The sequence below is a fragment of the Lepus europaeus genome, chromosome 2, assembly GCF_033115175.1.
Source record: "Lepus europaeus isolate LE1 chromosome 2, mLepTim1.pri, whole genome shotgun sequence".
NCBI classification, from domain to species: domain Eukaryota; kingdom Metazoa; phylum Chordata; class Mammalia; order Lagomorpha; family Leporidae; genus Lepus; species Lepus europaeus.
In genome coordinates, this window is record NC_084828.1 from 77883974 (window position 1) to 77910928 (window position 26955).

The 26955-nt window shown below is 41.5% G+C and overlaps 1 protein-coding gene across 5 annotated transcripts in view; it reads right to left on the reverse strand.

Annotated features, from left to right (window-relative positions):
* POLQ (DNA polymerase theta) overlaps nt 1–15618 on the reverse strand; it is a 103325-nt gene extending 87707 nt beyond the window's left edge. For 4 of the 5 annotated variants that reach the window (XM_062208747.1, XM_062208738.1, XM_062208755.1 and 1 more), the window contains exons 1-6: nt 15360–15618; nt 14423–14602; nt 11965–12095; nt 9213–9369; nt 7224–7332; nt 1302–1521 (exon numbers count right to left, since the gene is read on the reverse strand). In XM_062208747.1, coding sequence (XP_062064731.1) covers nt 1302–1521; nt 7224–7332; nt 9213–9369; nt 11965–12095; nt 14423–14602; nt 15360–15525 — 963 coding nt within the window. In that variant the 5' untranslated portion in view covers nt 15526–15618. Of the gene's footprint in view, nt 1–1301; nt 1522–7223; nt 7333–9212; nt 9370–9899; nt 9983–11964; nt 12096–14422; nt 14603–15359 lie in introns of those variants that run through there. The other variant, XM_062208763.1, reaches the window with a different exon arrangement.
* Nucleotides 15619–26955: the final 11337 nt, after the last annotated feature.

Here is a 26955-nt window from a genome sequence, read left to right on the forward strand (position 1 = left end):
ACAGGAAAGTAAATGTGTTTACATAAATACTGAGGTAAACAAAGCCAGGTAAATTTGGAGTACAGAGCAAAGCCACTAAGATTCCATCCCAAGCACGCATAGACTACAAACACATAACTATGAAGACATTGTTGACACACACAAATTCAGTCCTAATCTCAACTTCAAAATGACCCTTAACTGTTTAAGTACTCAGAGGCACAAATCTACATTTTAAAAAAAGGTGCCCCACTCTAGATTGATGTCAATTCTTTAACCTCAGGATTAAAGAATCCAGGTTTTAAAAAAGAAAATTCTGTCAACTAAAATTTTTCAAGCATATTTAGGAGTATGGGAAAGTTCTCATTTACCAAGCACTTTCTAAATGCTGGACAATTTTTAAAAACCATATTTCGGGGCCAGAGTTTGTGACGCAGCGGGTTAATGCCCTGGCCTGAAGTGCCAGCATCCCATATGGGCGCTGGTTCTAGTCCCAGCTGCTGCTCTTCCAATCCAGCTCTCTGCTATGGCCTAGGATAGCAGTAGATGGTGGCCCAAATCCTTGGGCCCCTGCACCCGCGTGGGAGACCCAGAAGAAGCTCCTGGCTCCTGGCTTCGGATCAGCGCCGCTCCAGCCATTGCAGCCAATTGGGAAGTGAACCAGCGGATGGAAGACCGACCTACCTCTACCTCTACCTCTACCTCTACCTCTCTCTCTCTCTTCCTCCCTCCCTCCCTCTTTCCCTCCCTCCCTCCCTCCCTATGCCCTCTGTGTAACTCTGAATTTCAAATACATAAATAAATCTTTAAAAAACAACATATTTCACTCTTGCAACAATGCTAAAGATAAGTATTATAAACTACTAGGTTCAAAGAGGTTTTGTGATTCAACTAATGTCACAGTCTAGCATGTCTAGTAAGTATCAGAAGTAAATCTGACTCCAAAAATGAAACTCTTTCTACTCTACTGTATATCTACCTTAACAAAGTTTTATTTTCCACATCAGTATTTGATGTAAACTAAACCATAAGAAAACCTTTCCCATTTAAAGAGAAAAATGCACAAATGTTTTAAATTTTTATATATCAGGAAATGGCGATTATTTATATTAAAGGTACAAAAATACATTTCCACTCTCACCATCACCACCAGTTCTTTAATATGAAACCAACTAGCTTAATACTAATTCCAACATCCATGTAATATACATTCAATTACTTTGCAACCCCTAATTATATAATTTGAAAATTGTTAACAACTTGCTAGAAAATGCCATCAAACACAAAGATACCAGCAAGAATGGGTAAGAAATTTGACTCACCTTCACTTGTAGCAGGGGTTGAAATTCCCTCACAAGCTTCATTGAAGAGTCATATATGGAATTGCCAATTTTTATTGACTCCAAAAGTGGTACAGGACGGAAGTCAGTGTGGTAGAGTTCCGCATTCAACCAGGAAGCCACAAGCTCCAAATTAGGAAGAGTAGCACTCATGCCAACAATCTGTACAGCATTAGACAAAGGACTGGCTAAACCTGCCCGGCTGCGGAAAACAAATCAAAGTGTTGATCAAGAGACACAGTGAACTACAAATTGTCCTGCTAACAACATTCTTGGCCATGCCCTTTGGTACACATACGAATATTTCTTTAGGGCACATATCTAAGAACCAAATTATTGAATCCCAGACTACTGAGTCAGACTGTTTTCACTGTTAGCAGATAATGTCAAACTGCTTTCCAAAATTATGCATCCATACAAGCACAATCTTGCTACCACTTGGTTTTGTCAATACGTTTAATGTCAGCTGCTAGGGAGAGTGTGTGGTAACAGTTCGTTGGAGAGGTGTTTACATTTCCCTGGTCACTAAGATTGAACACCATTCCATTTATGGGCCATCTGGGTACTTTCTTGGAAATGCCAGTTCAAGGTTCTTGCCCATCCATATATTGGGTTATTTGTGTTCTTACTCATTTGTAGAATTTTTCTAATGTCCTGTATGGTTTCTTTCCTCTTTCCTGAATATTTGCCGTTTCTATCATTTATTTTCTTCCACTTTCTCTGGCTTTATTCTACAGTTCCTTTTCTAAGTTCTTGAGAAGGATAATTAAATTGATTTTCAGCTTTTTCTCTTTAATAATAAATACACTTATACCATCAATTTCCCTTTACAAACAACTTCAGCTGCAGTGCACAAGGCTTAAGAGATAATTTATACTTTCAGTTCAAACTGTTTTCAAATTTCTACTGTGATTACTTTTGACACAAAAATGGGCCAAAAACTTATTTCTTAATTTCCAAACATGGAATTTTTTAATTATATGCTTTTTATACTTATTTTCAGCTTAATTCCACTGTTGTCAGAGAATACACTTTAAGTGATGTCAAACCTTTAAAATACGTTAAGACTTGCTTTATGGTCCAGTATAAATATTTCTACAGTTGTTCCAGATATAACTGAAGAGAACTTACACTCTCCTTGGTTTTGGTAATTGTTCTATCCACATCAATTAGGTCAAATTTGTTGAGTGGGGAGTGGCATTTAGCTTGGTGGTTAAGATGCCACTGGAGATGCCTGCATCCCTTACTAAAGTGTCTGTGTTTGAGTACCAGCCCTGTTCCTGATTCCAGCTTCCTACTAACGAACACTCTGAGAAGCAACAGGTGACAGCTCAAGTTGTTGGGTCCCTGCCACCCACATGGGAGAATCAGATTGAGTTCCTGGCTCCCAGGCATTTGAGGACGGAATCAGCAAATGGGAAATCAAGCAATCAAGCAATCAATCTCTCTTCCTTTCTGCCTTCCAAATAAATTAATTTTTTTAATTTAATTGCTGATTGTATTAATCATATATGCCTAATGATTTAATATAAATGGTTTTCTGCTTATTCTACTATACTGACAGAGAAGTATGCAAAGGTCACCCAAACTGGAAAGAGCTTATTGAGTACCCAACACAATGAATGAATTATACCAACAACTAGGCACATCGGTGTAAAATTTCACAGCACTGAAGAAAAGCAAAAGCTCCTAAAAATTCCCAGAGAGAACCGAAAAAAAAGCAGAAAAAGGTCAAATGATCAGCATGGCATTAAACTTCTCAACAGCAATGAGAAAATGAAGTAATTCCTTTACAATGAAGGAAAAGAATTTTCAATCTTGATTTTCTACTTGACCATCTATGAAATGATTATAAGGTGTTTTCAGACATGCAAGTTCTCAAAAATTTTTACAAATAATAATGTGCTCACTGAAATAAACTGGAACTTATGGAAGACATCCCTATCAAAACAAGAAAGCAAATCAAGAAAAAGACATATGCCCCAAGCAAAAGGCAAAAGAAATGAATGTGAATGCAAAGGGAAATCCCAACCTGAGAGCTACACAGGATATATCTAGATTAACCTCCTGTCCAGAAGGGAAGAAGGCTTTAGGAGAGACTTTTTTCACCAAAGAGGTAATTTTTGTATTTAGTAATTATTTATAATTACTTTAACCTCAGGATTAAAGAATCCAGGTTTATAATTGTATTTAGTATTATTTATTTATTTGAAAGGCAGAGAGAGAGGGAGAGAGAGAGAAGCATTCCCCATATGTTGGTTCACTTCTCAAATGCCTGCAACAGCTGGGGCTGAGCTTCAAAGCCAGGAGCCAGGAATGCAAGCCAAGTGTCCTATATGTATGGCAGAGACCCAAATACTTGAGCCATCACTTGTTGCCTAGGAGGAACTTCTTGAACATGACAACTTTGGTTGAATAGCGTATGTGGTGGAATGTACCGGGTGGAGATTTACAAACTGGAGAAGAAGTTTGGGATAAATTAGCAGTAAATACATAGAAAATCAAGCTAAAGAAAGAAGAAATTTATTAATTTCAGGGAAAACAAAAATTTCAAAAAGTAAAAGTTATCCTAGCATATTATAGCTCAGTTGATAATAGCATTTATATGTAATACTGTAACACCGAATAACAATTTTGGCAAAATTATATTTGAAGAATGGAAAGATGATTAGAGGATAACAGAGACAAGATTAGGTAGCAACAAGTAAATACTATTAAAAAGAGCTAGGTACTGGTGTTGGAGCACAATGGGTTAAGCTGCTACATGGGGCATTGGCATCCCATAACAGAGCACCAGTTCAAGCCTAGCCCCCTCTGCTTGGGATACAGCTCCGTAAATATATCCAGGAAAGCAATGGAAGCTGATCCAAGTGCTTGGGCCTCTGCCACTGACACGGAAGACCCTGGAGTTCCTGGCTCCTGGCTTCAACCTGGACCAGCCCTGGCAGTTGTGGCCATTTGGGGAGTGAATCTGCAGATGGAAGCTCTCGCTCTCCCTCTCTCTCACTCTCTCCTTCCCTCCATGTGTGTGTGTGTCTACCTCTCTCTATAACTCTGCCTTTCAAAAAAAAAAAAATACATAAATCTCTAAAAACAGAAAAAATAGAGCATTAGATCTTCATCCTGCACAAAATGAAATCAATATATAGGGGGAGGCATTTGATGTAAGATAAGCTGCTAGTTGGGACATTACACATTCCCTAGCAGAATGCCTGGGTTTCAGCCCCGCTCTGCTCCTGATTGCTGCTTCCCGCTGATGTGCATCCTACAAGACATCAGGTGATGGCTCAAGTAGCTGAGTCCCCGCCACCCACGTGGGAGACCAACATTGAATTCCTGGCTCCTGGTTTCAGCCTGCCCAGCCTTCATTGTTCCAGACGTTGCGGGTATGAACCAGCAGATGGGAGATATCTCTTCTCTCCTTTCTCTCATAAATAAGTTACATATAAGATCTATTTATTTGAAAGGCAGAATTACAAAGAAGAAGGAGAGACAGAGGTCTTCCATCCACTGGTTCACTCCCCAAATTGCCAACAGCCAGGTCTGGGCCAGGCAGAAGCCAGGAGCCAGGAGCTTCTTCCATGTCTCCCATGTGGGTGCAAAGGCCCAAAATCCTGGGCTATCTTCTGCTGCTTTTCCAGGAGCTCTAGCAGAGAGCTGGATCAGAAGTGGAGCAACCAGGACTTTGTCAAATCAGCACTGCAGGCTGGAGCTTAACCCACTCCACCACAGCACCGGCCCCATAAATAGGTTTTTTAAAAATATTTAAAAACGAAGTGAGCTGGGGCCAACGCTGTGGCGCAGTGGGTTAACGCTCTGGCCTGAGGCACCGGCATCCCATATGGGCGCCAGTTCCAGACCTGGCTGTTCCAATTCCAATCCAGCTCTCTGCTGTGGCCTGGGAAAGCAGTAGAGGATGGCCCAAGTCTTTGGGCCCCTGCACCCATGTGGGAGACCTGGAAGAGGTTCCTGGCTCCTGGCTTCAGATCAGCACAGCTCTGGCTATTGCGGCCACTTGGGGAGTGAACCAGCAGATGGAAGACCTCTCTCTCTCTCTAGCTCTAGCTCTAGCTCTAGTTCTACCTCTCCTCTCTCTGTGTAACTCTTTCAAATAAATAAATAAATTTAAAAAAAAAAAAAAAGGAAGTGAGCCAACAGCTAGGAGATCTCTCCTCCCCCTCCCTCTCTCAAATAAGTAATTTTTTTTATTTAAAAAGTTTATATATAATAAATAAAACTAAAAACTTAAGTTGCTGCATTTAGAGATACCACTATAAATAATAATAATAATAAAGAGTTGGGTAGAAGAGTTGAAAGTTGCCTCTGAGAAGCAGGCATCAAAAAAATGCTATTTTTCAATATCCACTTAACTAATTAGATTAACTGTGTATACTACAGGACTTCAAAAACTTCATGGAGCAAGTGAATCTTTGGCCGGGCACTCAAGGATCCCACACCCCACATTAGAATGCCTAGGTTCAATTCCCAGCTCTAATTCCTGACTCCAATTTCCCTCGAGCAAAGACCCTATGAGACAGAAGGAATGGCTCGGGTGACTGGGTTCCTGCCACCATGAGGAAGACCAGTTGCAGGTATTTAGGGAGTGAACCAATGGATAGGAGCTCTTGCTGTCTCTCAAATTAATCAACAAACTATTTTTTAAAACTTTGTGGAAAAACTAAAATTAAATGATAAAAATTTAAAAACATAAACGTTAGTTATAAACACTGGTTCCATCAAGTTGAAGACACCTTTGTAAGCAATGATAGTTATTTAGTCCATCCCCAAAGAACTGAGGGTCTTGATCAATGTGGACTTTCTTACATTATTTATTGAAGAAAAATGCATGCCCTTAAAGACTGTTTTAAGATTAAGAAACAAAAAGAAGTCAGAAGGAGGGGCCGATGATGTGGTGTAGCAGGTAAAGCCACCACCTGCAATGCCAGCATCCCATGTGGGCGCCGGTTTGAGATCTGGCTGTTCCACTTCTGATCCAGCTCTCTGCTAATGGCCTGGGAAAGCAGTAGAAGATGACCCAAGTCCTTGGGCCCCTACACCCGCATGGGAGACCCAGAAGAAACTCCTGGCTTCAGATAGGCACAGCTCCGGTCATTGCAGCCATCTGGGGAGTGAACCAGCAAATGGAAGACCTCTCTCTCTCTCTCTCTCTCTCTCTCTCTCTGCTTCTCCTCTCTCTGTGTAACTTTGACTTTCAAGTAAAAAATAAATCTTTAAATTAAAAAAAAAAAAAAAGGAGCCAAATCAGGACTGTAAGCTGAATGCCTAATGACTTCCTATTGAAACTCACACAAAATTGCCTATGTTTGATGTGGTTTTTAAAAATCTGTAATAAAAATGTATACACTGGGGCTGTCGCTGTCACACAGCAGGTTAAAAACCTAGCCTGCAGCGCCAGCATCCTATAAACACCAGTTCAACTCCTGGCTGCCCCACTTCCGATCCAGCTCCCTGCTAATGCCCCTGGGAAGTCAGTGGAGGATGGCCCAAGTAGCTGGGCCCCTGTCACCCATGTGGGAGACTGGACGGGGCTCTTTGCTTAGGTCTGGCCCAGCCCTGGCTGTCGCAGCCATCTGGGGAGTGAATCAATGAATGGAAACTCGTGTGCTCACTCATTCTTTCTCACTCTCTCTCTCATTCTCTGTAACTCTGCCTTTCAAATAAATAAATCCTAAAAAGAAAAATAGTTTACAAAGTAATCTAAAATAAATTTCAGTCTGAAGTACTTCATTTGGAAAAATAAGATACTATACACAAGTTTGTTCTAAATAAAAAATAAATACTATATCCTTTAATTTCTTTATCTTACACTTTTGTACTTTTACAGATACTTTCTCAACATTGTTTGGACTCTGAGGAACTCAGTTACTTTAGTCAGGTACTCACCAGGATGCTGATTTCTGTGTAATATAGCAAATCTTGGTCAACAGAAGTTCCAACAGATACCCCCGGTGAGAATCTCCTAGCATATGCAATTCATCCACAACCACCATTCCTAAAAAGATTTTCCAGATACCAGGTTTAACAGTATTTCACAATTCTAAGACAAATTTTTAAAAAGCAATCTTATACAGTAAGTAGCTGTCATTATAATATACTCCAAGTGACACAAATTTCAAAGCATAAAGCAAAAACTAGGTTCCTCTTAATGGGAAATTATTTTCCCAGGTATTTCAAGCATTACTACTGTACTACTGCAGTGTATCCTGGATCTAAAAATCAATGATTCACTTACTCAGGACCAATCAAATCCACAGAAACTTTCTCACTACTCACACAATTCTAAATTGGCAGTTATAGAAATGAAATTATAATGAAATACGTAAGACATCTATGTCAGTTATGCAGTGTATTTACTTGTCTGTGGGAAAACAACCACACTTATGTTAGAAATGCTTAAAGAAAAACAGAATTACGTCAAGAAGGGAGATGACTTCAACAGATCTGTTTTCAATACTTTAGGCTAGTCAATCACCTTATCACAAAATTTAAATACGATCATAATGCTCTCCTCTTCTTGAAGAACTGAGCCAGTCTATGCATTTGGAATAATGTCCAAGATTGACTGAAAATGAATTATTCACCAATGTCTTCTCCAAACATTTTCATAAGACCAGTTTCCACATGCACTGATGTCCCCTACCACACAAACCCGCCCCAGCAAAATCAAGATCTATTAGACAGCTTCCTTCTATATGTGATGCTTTTTCCTTTTCAGTAAGCTATCTCCAAACCATACCGTATGTTGAGATATTTCAGTATTTCATCATTTATTCATATAAAAGCATTCTACATACACTATGCCAGACACTGAAATAGGTATATTTGATATGACAATAAGTAAGATTCTACTGTAGTCTTCAAGTAACAAGACATTTCTGAAATTGATAGTGATTTCTCTTCCCAGGCTCCATACAGCAAAGCCTATGTCTTATTAATCTTTGAGTCTCATCATCATTGTGGTATCCTACCACAATGCTACCATAATCATTAACTTTACCAGGTTCTCAATGAGCAGCTGATATTCTTGCTGCTTCTGCCTCTACAACCATATTATTCCTGTTTAACTCTACATAGTGTCCTTTCCTTAGAGGGAAAAAAAGTGCATTAACATAAAAAATCATCCCAGATTAAATATTCCCAATTCAAATGCACTATCAGTTTCTATAGCTTTTGACCATCCCTGCTAAATGGCAGTTTCAGGACACAGGCCTAATCTAGATAGCACAGCATCAGAGTACAATTATGAATAAACATATAAACTAATTGCAGAGCTGGCAGACCCAGCCCAACAGGCTTCCTTCTATGCCTGGTACAGTTCTGGGTAGTACGAAAGTGCAAAGTAGTACGTGTGAAATAGCGACAAGACAAAAAACTTAACTATATATAAAGTTCCTGGGGTCAGCACTGTGGCGTAGAAGGTTAAGTCTCCGCCTACAGTGCTGGCATCCCAAATGGGCGCCGGTTCAAGTCCTGGCTGCTCCTCTTGCGATTGATCCAGCTCCCTGTTAATGCACCTCAGAAAGCAGTGAAAGATGGCCCAAGTGCTTGGGTCCCTGCACCCACGTGGGAGACCCGGAAGAAACTCCTAGTTCCTGGCTTTAGATCGGCCCAGCTCCAGCCATTGCAGCCATTTGGGGAGTGAACCAGCAGATGGAAGACCGACATGTCTCTCTCTCTTTCTCTCTCTGTATCTCTGCCTTTCAAATCAATCAATAAATAAAGTTCTTGACATTACAGATGCCAATTCTTGCCTCCAGATGTAGATAACAGAAAACAGAAAAATATCATGGACATACAGAAATCACAACCGTTCCACTCCATTCCATCAAAACTAGCCACAGGAATGACTTGGGTTTGTTTCTAATTTCTTACCTAACAGATCCATCTTATCTTCCTCTATGAGGCGGTTGACCAGACCATTGGCTCTCTCAATTGTGCAGACAGCAATATCCAAGGAAGAGAAGCGCCCTGCTGGAGAGCTACTGCCCATGTAACCATCTACTTTTATTCCTACTTCCTGAAACAGACTCTGAATTGAAGCAAACAGAATAACACAGGTAAGACAATTTGGAATCTGTGAGTCTTATACTGGTTCTATCCAAGAACATAGATAATTATCTCAAGACATTTATCAAATTACTGTCAGTGGCTCCTGGCCAAGACACACTTGTTCTTTTCAATTCATATACTACAAATATGAAGTTTACAACTGACAAAACTCAGTACAGGGATTTCTGTTAAGACAGAGCCAAATTAAATCAAGTATGCCATTTTAATTGTAGTACTTAATAATCTATAAAGCTCTAAGTGCTATTTAAAGAAATTAAAATGGAAGAAAAATTAGCAGTAAAACTTTTAATCTAATAAACAAGAAACTAGCTACTTTTAACACTAATATTTAATCTGTTTAAGAAACAAATTTATACTTCATGAGGAAAATGGTCTTATTATCCAGCTAAGGACTAGATTCTTATGCAACGGAAGAAAAAAGTTTTTAAAAGTTAAATTCAGTGGGACTTCGATACTAAATTTTTTTAGTTCAACTTTTAACTAACATACCTTCTCAATATAAAGGATCCTTTCATCATTTTGTTACTTTGGGTCTAAGTTGAGAGGATGTTACCATGTAGGACCAGCTTTGGTGGCTATTTGGCCTCTGAAATAACTGTTAAAAAGATTTACAGAACCACAGAACTTTAGAGTTGTTCATTCAATAAATTTTTTTCTGAGTGTTTACTGAGTTAACATACAGTGCTAAGGGCTATTAGCCTCATTTTAGAAAAGAAAAAACAGAAGCCCGTTTGAGTATGTGCCTAGGCTGAAGACATAATTGTGGCTAAAACTGGGACTAGAACCCAGATTTTTTGGACCATCAGTACAATCTTTCCATTCCAACGCACTTTTTTCTACTGGAGAAATCACAGCAGTAACTTTACTCTATTAAATGAAACACTGTATTTATGAAAATGTCTTAAGAACTATTGACTATTATATTTAAACTATTGTTATTCATTTTTTCAGGTAAACAGAGGACAGACCACAGACTTATCTAAGCACAAATGGATTTTGTCCTTCAACCCCTAAATATTTCCAAATAGCCCTCAGGATAGGATATGCTTCCTTAAACACTCCTTTCCATCTTTCAGAAGTCCCGCTATTCGGTTAAAATGCTGATTCTCAATGTGCATGAATATATACTAATTGAAGTATTTTGTTTACTTCCTAAGGACAAGTCTACAAAAGTATACATAAGTTTTACTAATTACTCTTGATTTTATGACCATTTCTCCTTTAGGCAATACATATATATTTTTTAAGCTCCTTCTGCAGCCATTTACAATTAACTTTTTTTTTTTTTTTTTTTTTTTGACAGGCAGAGTGGACAGTGAGAGAGAGAGAGAGACAGAGAAAGGTCTTCCTTTTGTCATTGGTTCACCCTCCAATGGCCGCCGCGGCCGGCGCGCTGCAGCCAGCGCACCACGCTGATCCGATGGCAGGAGCCAGGTGCTTCTCCTGGTCTCCCATGCGGGTGCAGGGCCCAAGAACTTGGGCCATCCTCCACTGCACTCCCTGGCCACAGCAGAGAGCTGGCCTGGATGAGGGGCAACCGGGACAGAATCCGGTGCCCCAACCAGGACTAGAACCCGGTGTGCCGGCGCTGCAAGGCAGAGGATTAGCCTAGTGAGCTGCAGCGCTGGCACTACAGTTAACTTTTAAAACTACAAGGGAGGGGGTCCACATCAAGGTACAGTGGGTTAAGTCACCGTCTGTGAGCCTCCCATACAAGCACAATATGAGTACTGGCTGCTCCACTTCCTAACCAGCTCTCTGCTAACGCGTCTGGGAAAGCAATGGAAGATGGCCCAGGTGCTTCGGACCCTGCCACCCACACAAGAGATCCAACAGATTTCCAGGTGCCTGGTTTCAGCCTGGGCCAGCCCCAGTCATTGCAGCCATTTGGGGAGTGAACCAGCAGATGGAAATCTTCTCTCTCATCAGCAAACGGAAACTAGCTGTGTGTCTCTCCCTCTGTCATGTCATGTCATTCTGCCTTTCAAATAAATTAATAAATCTTTTCTAAGGAAAAAAAATGGGCTGGCACTGTGGCATAGCAGGTAAAACTACTGCCTACAGAGCCGGCATCCCATTTGGCCACCAATTCGGGTCCTGGCTTCTTCCCTTTCAATCCAGCTCCCTGTTATTGGCCTGGAAAAACACCAGAAGATGGCCCAAATACTTGGGCCCCTGCACCCACTTGGGAGACCTGAAGGAAACTCCTGGCTCCTGGATTCAGTCTGGCTCAGCTCCGGCTACTGACGCCATTCCGGAAGTGAACCAGTGGATCAGTGGATGGAAGATCTCTCTACATCTCTCTCCCTCTCTCTGTATAACTCTGCCTTTCAAATAAAATAAATAAATCTTAAAAAAAAAGAAAAAAAAAAAACTACATGAGGAGGCAATAAAAGATACTTTGTTCCCTGTTAAGCTTGACTGAAAAAAAAAAAAAAAAGATCCTGTGTTTTCCTCTCACTTTTATAATCCTACTTCAAATGAATAAAGCCAAAGTTACCAATAGTGGACCTTTGGTGATTTCAAAATTTCAAACGTAGTACAAGAACATTACCTGGAGATAGTATTTCTTCTCTTTAGCCACAGAAACAAAGGGAAGAATGAACAAAGCTTTCTTCCGATTTTCTAAAACCCGCTTCAAGATAAGTAATTCTGCAACAAGAGTCTTCCCAGCACTTGTAGGAGCTAAAATACAATTATTACAGAAAGTTATAGCAAAGTGAGGTCATATTTGGAACACTGCACTAATAAATGTTTAAGCCATATCTAATACTACAGAATCTAAGGCTAAACTATTAAGGCCTCAACCAGCATTTTAAAGCTTTATATCCTGCAATGCCCTAATTTTAAATCAGCTTCCTAAATAGTTTCACACTAAAAAACAGACAGTAAAAAAAATCATTCTATCATCAGTAAATGTTGAATATTATTGACTGCCTAATTTATACCTAAAGATTCTTTCTTTTATTGGTTAAAAGCCCTGTTCTGAGGAAAACAATAAACAACTTTCATACACAGTGGTAGAAACTACGACAGAAGTTGAGGGAGACAAGCTGTAAGGAAGTGTACAGAAAAGAAATAACACATGAGAAGGAAGGGAGGGTGGGAGGGAAGACGGGATGACAAGCCTGAGAAACAGCACATGCAAAGGCATGCAGGAAGGTAATTCAGTAAGCCGGATGTAAAGTGCTCCAGGGAGTAACAGAGCACATCTGAAAGGGCCACGTAGAGGTTTTTAGCCAGTTCAAAGGGACAAATACCATATGTTCTCCTTGATCTTCGAGAAGGAATAGAGCACCTAAAACAAAACCTGCAGAAGTGAAATTGACACTTTGAGAAGGGATGACTTGAGTTGCCCTTGTCTTGACTGTAGAGAAACTTTTGGTTTTTTTGTTTGTTTTTTCATTTTTTTTTTCTCTCCATGCTATTTGTTGAACTCTTTACTTAACATAGAGTTAATCATATGAGTATAAAGTCATTTGAGAATTGATCTCAGTAAGAAATAAGAGTGGGAGTAAGAGAGGGAGCAGGAAGTTTGTAACTGTAAAGCTGTATAGTTCTGCATACATTCCTAAGAACTAGCTTTTAAGGGTACGGTTTAAAAACTTGTCATGGGACCCCAAATCCCATTAAGCTGGGTGATAAAAATGTCATCTTAAGTATAAAAGTGATCACATTAAGTGTTAAAGTGAACATATAAATAGGATTAAGTATTAAAATGACCATATAAATAGGATCAAGTCTGAGATAATTACAGATAGAATTAAAAAGGAGAGACTCTTCCAACATGGTACACTCTGACCTCAGAATCGGCCCTTAAGGCTTTCTGGTCTGGCTGAAAAGCCTGTGAGAGTATTTCAGGCATGAAAAGCCAAGACACTGTGGCAAAAAATATTCTACATGAAGGATCTCTGTGAGTGAGATCCCAACGGAAAAAAGTAGCCATCAAAGATGGGGTACTTTTCTCTGAAGAGAGGAGAAAACTTCCACTTTGCTAATGGCCTTTGTCTAAATATTGACAGACTTTGTGGATTCAAAAGGTTTCCATAGCCTAAGCAGCTCATGTCAAGAGCCTTGGGTAGACACTGACATCATACATAAGTGTGTTGTTAAATTAACATCAGGAATCACTGTGTACTAACTCCCCATGCAGGACCTCTGTCCTCAAAGAGTTGTATTATGAGAGTTAAATGTGATACTTGTTCTCAGTTTTGTGTGTGTGTGCATGTGTGTGCAAATTGTTGAAATCTTTACTTAGTATAGAGCTGGTCTTCTATGTACAAAATTAATTGAAAATGAATCTTAATGTAGAATGGGACTGGGAAGGGGAGAGGGTAAGGAGGGGTAGGAGTGTGGGTGGGAGGGTAGGTATGGTGGGAAGAATAAAGTTGTACATACAAAATTTATATTCCTTAAAATTTTAATTACTGAGGAGTTCTTTGAAAGGGAGTGACAAAATCATATTTATGCTTTATAAAGGTAACTTTGGCAGCATGAACAGCATAAGATCATAGGAAAAAGAAACTAGTTATGGGGGCTGGCGCTGTAGCATAGTGAGTAAAGCCGCGGCCTGCAGTGCTGGCATCCCATATGAGTGCTGGTTCGAGACCTGGCTGCTTCACTTCCAATCCAACTCTCTGCTATGTCCTGAGAAAGCAGAAGATGGCCCAAGTGCTTGGACCCCTGCACCCTTGTGGGAGACCTGGGGCAAACTCCAGGCTCATGGCTTTGGATCAGCACAGTTCCGGCCACTGCAGCTAATTGGGGCATGAACCAGCAGATGGAAGATTCTCTCTCTCTCTCTCTCTCTCTATCTGGAACTGCCTTCAAATAAATAAACAAATCTTTTTTAAAAATGCATACAATGAGACCCCACTTCTCATATATATTTTTAAATTTTCTTCAGCTACAAAGCAGTCTCATTTTTTTATAAAAACATAACTTCCTTGAGAGAGTATCCTTTATACTGATATCTTAAAAACAGCACAATTACTTTGCATAAATTTGAATACCTGAATAAACTAAATTCTTTCCTTCCAAGACTTGTCCAAGCAAAAGGCACTCTGCCTGCCATTCAAACATCTTTTTTACACCAAAACTGTCATATTTTTCCAGAACCGCTGTAGGTAGTCCCCAATTTGCCAACAGCAGCTTGTCTAGTTGGTCATCAGGCAGTGTCTGCTTCCATGCCCCTTTCAGGAAAAACAGAAAAAATTAAGAGTTTAATTTGGTTGTAACACATGACTTTAGTATTTGGCCCTCACCTGTGTGTTGGAATTCTAGTGCTAGAATGAAATGATTCAAAGTACATCTTGACCTGCAGCAGTTGGTGAGAAATTGATCATGCTCTTATAGAAGGATCATAGTAAATTGCATAGAATTAAAAAAAAAAAAAGCAATTTCCTTAAACCCTAGACAAGAAATTTTGCTGTACACAATGAAGAATGTTGGAATCACAAAGCAGCCATTGCAAAGCTAAGTTAGAGGGGAGTTTCTTTTTAAGTTTTAGCATTACGAGGACTGCACAGTCAATGACAAATATGAGATCAACATTCCCCGGAAATCCAGCCATTCTGAGAGAACCGTACAATCCCCACCCAGCCTTCCTCTGTACTCCCAAACGTCCCGTGCCACGTCCTAGACCCACCATGCGGTGTATGTACGGATCTGTAACGTGCCCTGGGCACTGTTAGGAGCGAACCTGCCGACATGTAATAGGATTTGGCCAACTAAGACATTGTTTTTATCAGGTCAAAAGACCCAGAAGCCACTGGAACATTTTCACCCGACGGGTCACTAAGCGCACGCCTGTCAATAATGCCGCAGAGGTCCCGTGCACAGAGAAAGGGCCTAGAAGCCCAGCGAGCTCTGCAAAGCAGCAACCCCCAAGCGACGAGGCCCTCTCCCGACACGTGCCTCTCCCACCCCACCCCACCCCAAGCTGCCCACCTCGCCCGCGGCCCCCACGTTCCTTCAGGCTGCGCCCCAGGCCCGGCGGCGGGCTCAGCGCGGACCCTGCGAGGAGCTGGGGGCTGGCGCTGCTGTCACTGCCGCTTCCCGAGAACGAGTCTGAGACTGGACGCCGCCGCTTCCCACTCCGGCGCAGGAGATTCATGGCGACGTCTTCTCCGACGTTCAGGGCAAACCACAGTCCCGGCGCCCTCCCATTCCGGAGAACCTCGGCCTGGAGACAGCGGAAGCCACCATCTTCCCGCCACGGCTTTGAAACTCCGGCTCCCGGCCCGCCCCGGAACCATAGAGCTCTCGGCGGCGAGAGTAAGCCGAGAACCATAGAGTCGAAGGGAAAGAGCGGCTCCCGCGGCGCGGGAGGACTGCGTTTACATCTAAATGCAAAGCATCTGCGTTTATAATCTGGCTTAAATGTGCTCCTGCCCTGGGCAAGGTAGAAGCAAAAGAGTCCTGGACGTTAAGCCGTATCCAAGAATGACTTAGTTACACAATATTCCTTTCACAAGCAAAACTAGTAGATGACAGGTCTCTCATGCAGAAGCTGGGCCATTCGGGAGCGCCAAAATATCTGAGGCCAGTCCGATTAAAAAAAAAGAATTCGTCCGGGAAGTAGTACTGGAACATAAATAAATTCTCGTTTCTTGTTGGAAAAAAAAAATTTAATGACAATATTCGATTATTCCACAAGATGGAGGCATTACTCCACGAAGGAAACTTTATTGTTGCTTTGTATATTTTTATTCACTCAACTATTTATGAAGGTGTGGATATGTGGCAGTGAAATGTGAAAAAGTTCCTGCTCTCAGAGTCTAGATAAGGAGACAGATATTAAACTAGTGAAGAGCCAAAGTGACTTCATTTTAAAACAATAAAAATAAAAAAAAAAAAAACAGCCTCCGTTTCCCCTAGCAGACCCGAGTCCTTGTAAAAGCAGGCATTCAGGCATTCCAGAGATATCAAAGCTTACCAGGGACAGCTAGCTCGGTAGACCAAGGATAGCACAGTAGAAATTGCTAAACGAAGTTAACTCCCTGTGCCCAAAGCTTCCATGCTGTTTGTAACTCTTTTCCTGCTGATGTAGCCCTTTTTCCCTTTAAAAACTCTCCCAAGCAACGACTGGGGCCCCACTCCTTCCTCCGCTGCGCGGGTTGGTTGGATAAGGTCCCTGTCACGGCTCGTACTCCTGAATAAACCTTGCTTTTGCAGTTCCGTGTGATTGACTCTCTGGGGATCTCTGCAGGGATCTAACAATCTGGGCACAACACTAGTTAATTAATCAAGTTACACTGCGATGAATATTCAGGAAATGAATAGAGTACCATCAAAGAAATAAAAAGGAATCCTCGTTTAGAATGTAGGCATAGAACTTCCCAGGATGCAGTCCAACATGAAGGTTAACATTGCAAGTGAAGACAGTCCATGTAGGTTTCAAGATCTAGTAGCTATGTGATCATAGGCAACTTGCTTAACCCCTCTCTGCCTAGTTCCCAATCAAAATGATGAAACAACAGCAACAGCCGATTTGTTTATTATGAAGACTGCATAAGTCAACATGTTCCAGTACTTGGAGCAGTGCTCACAATAAGCACTAGCCAGAAAAAAATGATAATGACGTGCTCTAATTCTCAATATAAATTTCTCATTTTGATAGAAATAGAGAAGTCCCTCACAGTTATTCTATTTTTGTTAAGTGAACTATGCTCAAATGAATAAACAAGAAGAAAATGAACGAAATAATGTATATCATCCCACTTAAAAGCCTGGACAATATTTTAAAATTTATAATTTATTTCAAGTTTCAACATCGATTTCATAAATACCCTTAGATACAAATAGCAAGTCTACAGTTTATATGATCTTTTTAAAAAAAAAAAAAAGACTTATTTATTTGAGAGGTTATAAACAGAGAAAAAGGACTTCCATCTGCTGGTTCACTCCCCAAATGGCTACAATGGCCAGAGCTGGGCTGATCCGAAGCCAGGAGGCAGGAGCTTCCTCTTGGTCTCCCACGTGGGTACAGGGGCCCAAGTGCTTGGGCCATCCTCTGCTGCTTTCCCAGGCCATTAACAAGAAGCTGGATCGGAAGTTAAGCAGCCAGGACTCAACCTAGCACCCATATGGGATGCCGACACTACAGGCAGTGGCTTTACCTGCTACACCACAGTACCAGCCTCTATATGAACATTTAAAAGTTTACTTATGATCATCTACAATAGTTTTAAAAGGTCAAATAAATTAACTCTGACCCCAATGAGAGTGCCATAGTCTGCCCTTGTATCATATTTTAAACAAAAGGGAGGAAAAGAAAAAAAAAGTGATTTATTTCCTGACTGAACGGGATTTTCTCTTAATTGGTTTTCCATGTACTTACTGGAGAAGCAACTTTCTGAATTACAAGGTGAGGCGAGGATTTTTTTCATTCTCGTTTATCATTGTATCTCCGGAACCCAGCATATTCCATGCTGGAATGTGATAAGTAATATACTCCTGCTGGAAATAAATATTAACTGTAGTTTAGTGGAATGCTTAGGGACCGAGTGGATTCCTTTCTGGGAAACTGGAATCAAAGGAACCAACCTTGAGGGATTGAAATATAATTGACAAGTCAGTTTATTCCATTCATCATGTAATGCTTGCTACAAAAGGGCATGATCTGGAGGGAATGCAGGGTGTACGTTTAGTTTTGAGGGCTGGGCTGGGCCAGGGTTGGCCAAGAAGAGAGGCAGGGAGACCAGTGAGAAAGCTATTACCAGGAAAGCTGCTGGCTTGAATCACATCTGTCTGCTATTTGTTTTTAACTTCGTTTGTGGTGCCTTTTGTACTACAGAAGCTTTATTGTTGAAATTCTGTGTTAATACAGCAACATTCACCTTCATGTCTTTAAGCTTTCATATTTTTCTAAAACAAGAAAGAAGAGTTTGATAAGAATTTAAAGGAGCTATTATGGAAAAAAATTTTCAAATTGAGAAAGATTGAGGGATTGACAAAATTAAGATTTAAAAAGAAAAAGTACCCAGAAGAAATATAGAAATACCAAGAAAAAAGAGAGCATGTGTATGACAGAAAAAAAATTGAATAGGCAGAGTTTGTAAAAGATATCCTAAAAGAGACTAAGATTAACAAAAATTTGCAGCAATTGATGTTGGTTGAGAAAAATATCAGGAACTGAGAGGTCTTAAAGGGATTGAGACATTGTCAGAGAATGAGAAAGAATGACTGAGAGAGTCTCAATAAGAGAAAATATTGAGTGGATATGAGAGAAAGAAACTGAGCTAGGAGAGTTCAGACAGACTAAGCAGAAAAAGGAGACACAGGGAATATACAGGTAGAAACGTGTAAAATAGACTGGCAGGAATTACAGAAATCAGTAGGTGGGGTTCGGTGTGATGGCACAGGGGGTTAAGCCACTGTCTGCAGCACTGGCATCCCATATAGGCACTGGTTTGAGTCCCAGCTGCTCCACTTCCAATCCAGCTCCCTGCTAATACACCTGGGAAAGCAGCAGAAGATGGCCCACTGTACCCACATGGGAGACCCAGAAGAATCCTGGCTTCTAGCTTTGCCCTGGCCCAGCCCTGGCCATTGCTGCCATTTAGGGAGTGAACCAGTATTTGGAAGATTCATTCTCTCTCTCTCTCTCCCTCTCAATTCTTACTTTCAAATAAATAAGCAAATCTTTAAAAAAGAAAAGAAAGTGATAGGAACAGTCAACTAACAGAAACTACAAAAGAGAATTCGATACTGAAAGAGAGTAAGATACTTTGAGAGAGGTATTGGGATAAACTATGAGATTTCTCTGTATTTTATTGTCTCTGGAATGCCTTCAATCACTGTCCCAGTTCCTGGATTGACTCTAATGCCTCCATTTTTTCTTTCCCATTGATATAGCTTCATCTTCTGCTTTCTTTGGAGAACAGTATTAGCCAGTTTACTCTAAGCAGACAGAACCAATAGCATATGGATGTGGACATATGAGAAGGGATTATTAGAATTGCTCACTCAAACATGGCTCATCCAGGAGTCCAAAGTTAGGCTGTCTGTGAAATCAGAAAAGACCCCGTAAAATACACACTGGAATGTAGCCCCTTAAAGTTCCCTAGAAATGCTATCCGGGGTGCCATATGTGCTACTGGAATTTAGGGTGTCTTATGACTTCAACACAGGCTTATTACTAAATCCTCAATATTAATAAGCCCGAGAGGGTTCTTGCCTAATATTTAGAGAAGAATTCTAAATACCGGCACAGATAAACGAGGCAGCATGGTACATTTAAGCTTTTATTTAGTGAGGAAGATGCATAGGAGAGTGAGAGCTTTATTTAAGAGAGAGAAGTGAATGGGGGTTCATACCGAGCACCAGGACCAGCCACGTGGAAGAGCATCTAAGCCAGGAAGCCTAGAGCACATGGCCCGAAGGCCATGCGCCCTGGAGGCGCAAGGCTACAGCAAGCCCTGTCCTGGCAAGAGGCCAGGGAAAAAGAGCCAGGCCAACGTGTGGCCTGGCTTTTAACCCACTTCCAAAGGGGAGTGGTTAATTAACCTGATTGGCTGGTGGGCACCCAGGTGTGGCCAAGTAGGAGCACGAGGTCTCACAGGGGCATGGCAAAGGCGTGGTCTTCCAGTTCACAAATTTAACAATTTTAACCTGTATGCCTGCCTACTTCATCTGCAAGCTGGAGTCCTGGGAATGCTGCAGCCCAAGGCCTCGAAACCAGGAGAGCTAATGATGTGATTTTCAGTCCTGTGCTGAAAAATCTGAGAACTCAGGGAAGGGATGCAGGTATAAATCCTGGAATCCAAATGGTTGAGTGCTTGATCAGCCTTGAGTTCCAATGTCCAAGCCCTCAGGAAAAGGAAGGACTGATCAATTTGTCTTTTCCATTAGCTCTCTTTGGGCCAAGCTGATTGGATTGGTGCCCACCCATATTGAGGGTGGGTCTTCTCCACCTACTCCAATCACATTCATTGAGGGTGGGTCTTCTCCACCTAATCCAATCACATTCAAAGGAAAATTCTGTTTAGAAACACCCTAACAGGCATACCCAAAGTAATGCCTATTAGGGTTTTTGGGCATTCCTTAATCCACTCAAATCGACACCTAAATTAATCATCACAGGTATATTCCTCACTCTTGGCACTAAGTGAAATTTTTTTTGAACATTTTTCTCCTTTTTAAAATCTTTTAATTATTGGGGCTGGCACATGGCAGAGCACAGAAAGCCACCACCTATCACCTGTGTTGCAATCATCCCATATGGGCGCCAGTTCAAGTCCCGGCTGCTCCACTTCTTATCCAGCTCCTTGCTAATGTGCCTGGGAAAGCAGCGAAAGATGGCCCAAATGCTTGGGTCTCTTCACCATGTGGAAGATCCGGGGAAAACTCCTGGCTCCTGGCTTCGGGCTGGCACAGCCATTTGGGGAGCGAACCAGCGGATGGAAGACTTCTCTATCTCTTCCTCTCCTTCTCTTTCTGTAACTCTGCTTTCAAATAACAAATACATCTTTTTAAAAAATGTTAAATTCTTTTAAACTTTTTTATTTTTGGGTGAATTTCTTTTTTTTTTTAACTTTTATTTAATGAATATAAATTTCCAAAGTACAGCTTATGATTACAATGGCTCCCCCACCACCATGACTTCCCTCCCACCCACAACCCTCCCCGCTCCCTCTCCCCTTCCATTCACATCAAGATTCATTTTCTTTCTTTCTTTTTTTTTTTTTTTTTTTGACAGGCAGAATGGATAGTGAGAGAGAGACAGAGAGAAAGGTCTTCCTTTTGCCATTGGTTCACCCTCCAATGGCCGCTGTGGCTGGCGTATCACGCTGATCCGAAGCCAGGAGCCAGGTGCTTCTCCTGGTCTCCCATGCGGGTGCAGGGCCCAAGCACTTGGACCATCCTCCACTGCCTTCCCTGGCCATAGCAGAGAGCTGGCCTGGAAGAGGGGCAACCGGGATAGAATCCGGCGCCCCAACCAGGACTAGAACCCGGTGTGCCGGTGCCGCAAGGTGGAGGATTAGCCTGTTAAGCCACGACGCCGGCTAAGATTAATTTTCAATTCTCTTTATATACAGAAGATCAATTTAGTATATATTAAGTAAAGATTTCAACAGTTTGCACCCACATAGAAACACAAAGTGAAACATACTATGTGAGTACCAGTTATAGCATTAAATCACAATGTATAGCACATTAAGGACAGAGATCCCACATGAGGAGCAAGTGCACAGTGACTCCTATTGTTGACCCAACATATTGACACTCTAGTTTATGGCACCAGTAACCACCCTAGGCTCCCGTCATGAGTTGCCAAGTCTATGGAAGCCTTCCAAGTTCGCCTACTCTGATCATATTTAGGCAAGGTCATAGTCAAAGTGGAAGTTCTCTCCTCCCTTCAGAGAAAGGCATCTCACTCTTTTTTTTTTTTTCTTAAGGGAAAGGGTTTATTGGGGAACACCCAACAGACCGGAAAGCTGATTCCAGCCAAGACTGGAGAAAAGTCACTCATCTTTTCTAGGTAGAGGGGTTTGTCTGTAGAGAAATTTTGAACAATTATACAGCATTAAGTAGGGAAGAGGACCATCAGTACACACAGGTTGGGAGTAGAGCCATTGGTGGTAGAGTAGAGGTTATGATTACAAAGAAAAGAGGCCCAAGTGCACTAGACAGGATCTAGAACACAGGACAGAGTCATTATTAGAGGAGCTAAGAAAGGTGCTGTCTAAGCTACAATTAAGTTTTCTGATTGAGAGGCAAATAGAACCTGACAGAAGGGGCTTGATAATAATCTGGTGGGCTTTAGGCCTTGTAAGTTAAGAGGCCCAGACCTATCTATCTCTTCTCATGGGGTACATCCTAAGGGAGGTGTGAACCTCCTAGGGGAAGACACTCTGCTCACTTTCATTACTTAGCTCGCCTGGGAAGAGAGCTGGCCAAGTAAAGGCAGGTAACATCTCTAACAAGAAATTTATAGTTCTGCCTGCAATGTTGCTGACCCTACTTGGCCGTCCCCTCAGCTGCAGTGGTCACTTTGGAAGTTGGGCTGAGTGAAGGGCTTTTCAGCTTAGAGCCAATAAGATCTGTGGCTCTGACCTGGGCATCCTTCGACTCCAGGGCAGGTCCATTTCCAGTGATCCAACTCTTGGCAGAGCTGCCAGGGCTCTTCCCAAGCTGACTTCTGCTGAAGCCCAGGCTTACCATATTGAAAGCCACTGCAGTGGACTGGCCTGTTGGGTCTCCTTGAGGGCAGATCACTGTACAGATCAGCCATTAATAGGCCTGCCACCCGTTGCTTCTGATGCCTAGCTTTCTTTTCCTCCTGGTTTGTGTTAAAGCAGACCAGAGGATGCAAGTCAAGGGAGTGCCCGTGTCCCATCTCTAATCTTCAGTGGCCTGAACTACAAGTCTATAGTCACAGGCATGTTCTGTAGTAGTTTTTCTAAGGTAGATAATGCCCATGAGGAAAATTATATTCTCACTTTAAACTTTCTTTCCCTGTGGTCTGAAAGGGAGGTTTTTTCTACTTACTGTTTACTTCGCTGATGGCGAAGTAAATCTAGCTATGAGATTATAATTTAAGCTCTTATTTTGGCTATGCTATTACAGAAAAATGTTAGCCATCTATTTTATAAGGTCTAAAGATTAAATTGTGCATCCTACAGATTCCTTCATAATAGAATTAGTTTCCTACCTTGAAGAGAATAGAGAAATGAAAGAACAAGTTGGGCTTAGAATAGAGAAATGAGGGAGCAAGTCCTAGATCGCTTGCTGACAATAGCAATATCACATGAAAACTTAGCAAACAGTTTCAACCATAAGATAACAACTTAATAAAACATTTACCAAAAGGTCCAATGCCTTCTATAAATTTTAAGAATCATGTATTTGGAAACACCTCTTAAATATCTAACATGGTGTAGTTTGTTTAACCAGTAAACTTAAGCACAAACATATAAAATGTTTTTAGTTTCTTTCTACCAACAAGTTTAAAACATATGATACGGAGATTAGGTCCCACGAATTAAAACGTATCTTTGATTAATTTTAGCAGCTTAAATTTATGGACAATCTTATCTATAAGCCAATTAAAATAAAATTCTTTTTTTTTGACAGGCAGAGTGGATAGTGAGAGAGAGACAGAGAGAAAGGTCTTCCTGTGCCGTTGGTTCACCCTCCAATGGCCGCCGCGGTAGGCACGCTGCGGCCGGTGCACCGTGCTGATCCGATGGCAGGAGCCAGGTGCTTCTCCTGGTTTCCCATGGGGTGCAGGGCCCAAGCACTTGGGCCATCCTCCACTGCACTCCCTGGCCACAGCAGAGAGCTGGCCTGGAAGAGGGGCAACCGGGACAGGATCGGTGCCCCAACCAGGACTAGAACCCAGTGTGCCGGCGCCACAAGGTGGAGGATTAGCCTAGTGAGCCGTGGCGCCAGCCTAAAATAAAACTCTTAATAAAATTTTCCCATGTGGACATACAATATGTACACACATATAACATAACATAATAGACCAATATAGCAATTTTAATAATAGCTTTTAAAGTCTTTAAACTCTTTTTGTAAATTGCCAATTGATTTTAATTGCTTTTTGTTTTTAGTAACCTCAGTTAACCATACTTTCTCTCAGTTGGTACTGTTAATACATTATTGGCTTCATCTGTTTACAGAGCCATCCCAAAGTACTGAATACAATAGAAGTGGCTGGAAAAAGTCCGTAGGAACCTATTGGAGGACAGCTAAACACAGAACCAACAACACTTTAATTTTATGAGCAGCAAATCATATATAACTGTGGATGACAAAAGACTTTAAGTTGCCATGTTTAAAATTATAAACTCATCAACCAAAAAGAGGCACTTGCTTACTTCACAGTATTTTTGAAAGCACCTGTAGGATTTTACAAGTATTTAACCCTTTAGGCCTCTGGGGCTTTCTCATTAAGGTAACTATCATGTCTAGTAACACAATTAGGATAACATTTTAAATAAGGTAACACAAATTTTAGCCTGAGCTTTTTTCATTTCTGTTGGCATGGTATATCTTTTTGCAGCCTTTCACTTTCAGTCTGTATGCATCTTTGTTGGAAAGATGTGTTTCTTTGTAAACAGCAAATAGATGGGTTTTGTTCCTTAACCCAATCAGCCAATCTGTGTCTTTTAACTGGACAGTTTAGGCCATTAACGTTCAATGTGACTATTGATAAGCAGTAACTTTGCCCTGCCATTTGCCAAAGATATTTTCTAATATATGGTTTGAGATTCCTGTGATCTTTTGCTGTGAGGTTTCCTTCCTTTACCTTCTTTCATATTGATTACCGTGTTTCTGTGTTTCTGTGTGTAAGACATCTTTTGCAGGGCTGGACGAGTGGCAATAAATTCTTTCAATTTCTGTTTGATATGAAAAGTCTTTATTTCACCTTCATTCACAAAGGAGAGCTTTGCAGGATATAATATTCTGGGCTGGCAGTTTTTCTCTCTTAGTACCTGGGCTATGTCTCACCATTCCCTTCTAGCTTGTAGGGTTTCTGATGAGAAGTCAGCTGTGAGTCTAATTGGAGATCCTCAGAGTAATCTGACGTTTCTCTCTTGCACATTTTAGAATCTTTTCTCCATGTTTCACTGTGGTGAGTTTGATTACTACATGTCATGGTGAGGATCTCTTTTGGTCATGTTTACTAGGGGTTCTATGAGCTTCCTGTACTAGGATGTCTCTGTCCTTTTCCAGACCCGGGAAGTCTCTGCAAGTATCTCACTGAAAAGGCCTTGTAATCCCTTCTCTCTCTCCATGCCTTCAGGAACTCCTAGAACCCAAATGTTGGGTTTTTTAATATTATCCTGTAGATTCCCAACAATAGTTTTTAGATTTCTAATTTCCTCTTCTTTTCTTTGGTTTGACTCTATACTTTCCTGTGCTCTGTCTTCTAAGTCTGATATTCTTTCTGTTTCACTGACTCTGTTTTTAAGGCTCTCTAATGTGTTTGTCATTTGACCTATTGAGTTCTTCATTTCATTTTGACTTCTCTTCACTATCACACTTTCCTGTTCTACTAGTTTCTGCGTTTCATTTTGATTCCTCCTTAAGATTTCATTTTCTCGAAGGAGATTTTCTATCCCGTCCAGTAAGGAATTTCGTAGCTCAAGCATTTGTTTTTGAACACTTCTAATTGTTCTTATCATAAATGTTTTGAAATCCGTATCTTGCATTTCTTCCATCTCATCATCTTCATAATCTTGGCTTGGGGCTTGGGATGTCTTGTTCATTTGGGGGTGTCATACTGTCATCCTTGTTCTTGTTTTCTCGGTTTTTGCGTTTGTTGCTTGGTATTGTAGAGATATTCTTTGAATTCTCCTTCCCTCACTGTGGTGTTTTTTCTTGTTATACTATGACTGTATTAAGTGGACTGTCTGCTTTTGAGGAGCCTTAGAGGCTTGAAATGGGTGTGGCCTGAGAGTTCTGTTTGGTTCCTCAGGGTTAAGGGTGTGTCAGAGGACACTCCCAGGTTAGGTGTGGTAAATCTCTCTCTCTTTCTTTCTTTTTTTGATTCAGAAGGGAAGTAATTCCGCACAGCTGAGTGGAATTAGAGATAGTTAGCAGGCGAATGATATACCCACAGGAGCCAGAGATCAGAAGCTCTTTCCCAAGGGCCACACAGGGAATCTGTGCTGCCCTCAGTGTGGGCTCCAATTCTCCTGCAGTCTCCCACTGGGTTGCCAAGGTTACCGAATTGTAGTGTCTCTGGAGAGTACTCACGTGAATTCTGTGAGTTCTCTCCCCCACCTCTCTTTTTTCACAGTCTCAGTTCATTAGCACCACACATTCTCTATGTCCTAATCTCCTGTTATTTCACCCCCCCCCCCAAGTCAGGTTTTTCTGCTAGGCTCAGGGCCGGTGCAGACCTGAGGTCGCCCTGCTTATGACGTATGTCCAAAATGGCGCCTGCTCTTTGTCTTGCTCGCCTTTGAGAGGTGAGCGGAGAGAGAGAAACTCGTGTCCGTATCGGTCACTTTCTCTCTCTCTCTCTCTCTTCTAGTTAGCCAGGTGAACTTTTCCCCATGGGGTTTCAAGCCTCGTTCCCTCTAGTCTCCTCTTTCCGCTTGCCCGCTGGTGTCTTGGGCTATGGAGGTTCAGCTAACCTCGCGTTCCAGCACTGGTGTGTTGATTCTGCCGCTGGTGTCCCGAATCGTGGGCTCCCACGCTCTCCACGCAGGTCCCCTGTGAATCACTAGTTCCGGAAGAGTTTCCTCTGCTGTTTCTTCCCCTACTCTTCCTTGAGCCTGCAGTATCTCCACTTTTATTAAAATGTCTCTTCCCTATCAGTGTACTCCCTTCCTATTCTGCCATCTTGCCGCTAAACTTTTGGGTGAATTTCTTTGGTAGGATGTAGAGCATGGACTCTGGTCTTTGGTGTCTAGATCTTATAGCTTAGCCTATAATGGGTGCCACTGGGCTAGCTAACAAAGGAGCAGGCAGTGACAGACAGAGCTCGCTCTCTCTCCAACCCAGAGAAGCCTAGACCAGTCAGCTGATGGTTCTACCATAGCTTGAGGCAGGACTAAGTATATTACAGTCATAATTAACACCA